The 3,686-nt window shown below is 46.3% G+C and overlaps 1 protein-coding gene across 1 annotated transcript in view; it reads right to left on the reverse strand.

The window, feature by feature from the left end:
* Positions 1–6: 6 nt before the first annotated feature.
* LOC106868144 (putative uncharacterized protein DDB_G0286333) overlaps positions 7–3,686 on the reverse strand; it is a 34,730-nt gene continuing 31,050 nt past the window's right edge. Inside the window, exon 2 of the mRNA XM_014913275.2 lies at positions 7–2,630. Within this exon, the coding sequence (XP_014768761.1) occupies positions 429–2,630 (2,202 nt within the window). The 3' untranslated portion in view covers positions 7–428. The remainder of the gene's footprint in view (positions 2,631–3,686) is intronic.

The raw sequence follows: 3,686 nt of genomic DNA on the forward strand, positions 1-3,686 counted from the left end.
GTGGTGAAAAAGAATCGGTGGGAAAGAAAGAAAAAACAAAATAAGAAAGAAAGAAGTCAAGCAAGAGAAAGGAGAGTTAGACGGAGAGAGAGAGAAAGAAAAAGTGAGAGAGAGAGAGAGAGAGAGTGTGTGTGTGTGTGTGTGTGTGTGATGGTATAGAGAGAGAAGGGTCGGACAGAAACATAGAGATATAACAATACATTGAAAGAAGAAACAATACTTTGTTAACGTATATAGCCATTCAGTAAAACAGATAGATAGATAGATAGATAGATAGATAGATAGATAGATAGATAGATAGATAGATAGATAGATAGATAGATAGATGGATAGTAGAACTTGGCAGCAATAACCAGAACTATTTACATTATTGCATTTTTAGTGAAAAAAAAAAATGAAGGAAAAACGGGGGCCGTCATTCCGTTGTTTCAATGGCGTCGTCTGGCTCTTCCTTCTGTCTGTATTGTCCGCGTACACAAATCCACACAATCCGAAAACGTCATGGCTGTTTGTTCTGCTGAGTAATCCATGTTAGCTAATCTGGCCAAGGCTAAGATATAACAACATGCGATCCGAAGTATAGCTAGTTTAGAAAGTTTTTGGTTACATGAATAGGACGGCACTGCTCTGCGAAGGTTTTCAAACGCCGCACTGATTGTGTGAACCCGGGACCTTTCTCGAGCATTCGCTTCAATACGTCTCTCACGCGTCATGTTCTTGTAATTTTTCCGTGTTTTTTTACTACCGCCTGAATTTTTGCTGCTTCCGTGTAGATGGAGACTGTTATGATGATGACTGGGATTGTGATGATGGTGATGATGGTGGTGGTAGTTATTATTGTTGTTGTTGTTGTTGTTACTGTTGTTGCTGTTGCTGTCGTGGTGCTGATGATGGCCGTTGACGAAGTCGTCAAAGTGTAGAGGCGGTGGCGGTGGAAGCAGCAACGTGGAGGGTGACGAGGAAGAAGAAGCACATTCTCTGTCAGCTGTTACATCGTCGTCGTCATCGTCGTCGTCATCATCATCATCATCATCGTCGTCGTCACCATCGTCGTCGTCGTCGTCGTCATCATCGTCGTCGTCGGAACCATCAGCAGTGTCAGCGATGTAGGGAAAACGTTGAAAAGACTGGTCCGTACGGAGCGTGCTGCGAGGAGGGATTGTGTTGTTGTTAGCGGCGGCGGCGGCGGCGGTGGTAGTGGTGGTGGAGTTGGGGATATGGATGACTGTGTTACCCGTCGTTTTGTTGGCGATGTTGGCGGAGGAGGGTGTGGCGGCGGTGGCAGACAGGCTGTTATTGCTACTACTACTACTACTGCAGCTTCCTTCGGCACTGATAAGGTTTAAGGGCTGATGTCGATTGTGTTTTTGTTGTTGTTGCTGCTGCTGCTGCTTTTGCTGCAGTTGTAGCTGCTGCTGCTGTTGTTTTTGGTGTTGGTGTCGCCGGGTTCGGAGCGATGTGGACGACGATGATGATAGTGATGATGATAGTGATGATGTTGATGATGACGACGATGATGATGATGACTTGTGAGCGGCGTAGATGTGGTTCTGTTGGCTGGACGCCGTCGTGTTATCGCTGAGACGGCCACTGCTTTCGCTGTACGGTCGTAGATACCTCCTGTGCAATAAGGAGGTGGCGGCAGCGATAGTCCTCACAGCTACTGTCGTGGTAGGGGGCTGGCCGTAGAGATCGGGACTCAGAAACTCGGAGTGTAAATCAAGATCTGGATCAGCATTAGGGTTAGCACGGACATCGAAAAATGTGTCCCCAGCGTGCTCGTCTAATTCACTGTCGTCAACTTGATCCGAACCTGAATCGTTGTGTTCGAATAGAAACGAAGATCGTACTTCCTCCGGGGTGTCTAACAGTCGTACATGTAATCCATTGTAGTCATCGCTACAACAACCCTCCGAAATACTTCCTTCGGGACTCTCCGGACAAAAACGCTTAATATTAAAATCCGTTCTTTTCCGAGGTTCACTTAGTTTCCGCTTATTCTTCCTCGCCGGTGGTGTGTTGTTATTCGTGCTGTTGTGGTTGTTGTTGTTGGTGGTGTTGTTGTTGTCGTTGGTAGTGTTGTTAATGATAGCAGTTGTGGCGACAGGTAACCCATCTTCCTTGTTATCAAAAACTGGGGTAAGCTGGATTTTAGGACTGCAACTGGTTTTAATAGAACTGGTTTTACCGACCGAAATACTCCCTTCTCGTAGGTCGTCTGCTCGTAACCTGCTGTGTTCGGACTCGTCACTCTTGCTATCGTCCCTATTGCTGATTTTCGGCTGGTTCCCACCCTCGATGGTCGCTTGCGGACCTTTGTAGATTTCACTGACAGCGTCCCCATTGAGATGAGGGCGAGTGATGTTATTGATGTTAATGGTGTGCTCCTTGTTGCTGTAGTCGTCGTCGTGTGATGAACCGTTGTTGTCGATTTGTTGGCAGGTGGTTGTTGTAAAAGTGATGACAGTGGTGTGTGATCGAGAGCTGTCATGGTCAGCCGCAACTCCACCGATTATGACTGACGATGGATCACTATCGGTGGGTGCAGTGTTCGTGAGCGCCGTTGTTTCCGGCGCCGTTACTGGACGGTTTTGGGTCAACTCTAGTAGTGGGTCGTACACTCGCTGCCTCTAGTAAGTCTTCACTGTCGCTTTATCATAGCTCCTCCTGATGCTACTGCTGCTGCTGCTGCTGCTGCTACTGGTGTTGCTGCTGCTGCTGTTGTTGCTGCTGCACTACTACTACTACTACTTCTGCTGTTGCTACCACTACGACTGCCACTGCTTCTATCACTGCTGACTGCCGCTGCTGATATTATCACAGCCATTGTTAATGTTCCTACTTGTACTACTACTACTACTACTGATATAGCGGCTGTTTTTGTAGTTATTTTTGTTGTTGTTGTTGCTCCTGCTGATTTTACTGTCTATAAACTATAACTTTCCTGATGTCTCTTACAGAAGCCGTTAGGATCGCTGATGTCCTTGTCTCGACTGGTGCTTCTTCTTAGTTGTTGCTGCTGTTGTTGTTGTTGTTGTTGTGGTGGTAGTAGTGGTGGTTACGTGAAAGGCAGTACTGGTACTGCAGCAGCAGTAGTAGTAGCAGTGGTGGTGGTGGTGATGGCGGTGAAGTACTTGTTGTATTGGTGGCGGCGGGTCTAACGAAATCGTGTTTTTCGTGTTGTAGAGGTTGTAGTGTAGTGGTGATGTTGTAGTGGTGATGTTGTAGTGGTGATGTTGTATTGGTGCTGGTGCTAGTGGTACTTACCGGTGTCACACACCACCGACCACTGTAACCTAACTCTAACACCACACTGTCAATGCTATCGCCACTGCTTGCTACATATCCAGGATGGAATACCACCACCACCACCACACCACTGTCACCGTCACAGCTACTGCTATCACTACTACTACTACCAGCACCACTTCAATTGCTACTACCACCACCACAACTACTACTACCACCTCAACTACAACAACTGCTACTACTACTACTACTACTACTACTACCACAACTATAACTACTACTACTACTACTACTACTACCACTTACTATTACTACTTCAATTGCTACTACCACCACAACTACTACTACAACTACTAAAACTACTACTACTACTACTACTACTACTACCACAACTATAACAACAACAACAACAACTACTACTACTACTACCACCACTT

Source organism: Octopus bimaculoides, chromosome 7 (assembly GCF_001194135.2).
Source record: "Octopus bimaculoides isolate UCB-OBI-ISO-001 chromosome 7, ASM119413v2, whole genome shotgun sequence".
Classification (NCBI taxonomy): domain Eukaryota; kingdom Metazoa; phylum Mollusca; class Cephalopoda; order Octopoda; family Octopodidae; genus Octopus; species Octopus bimaculoides.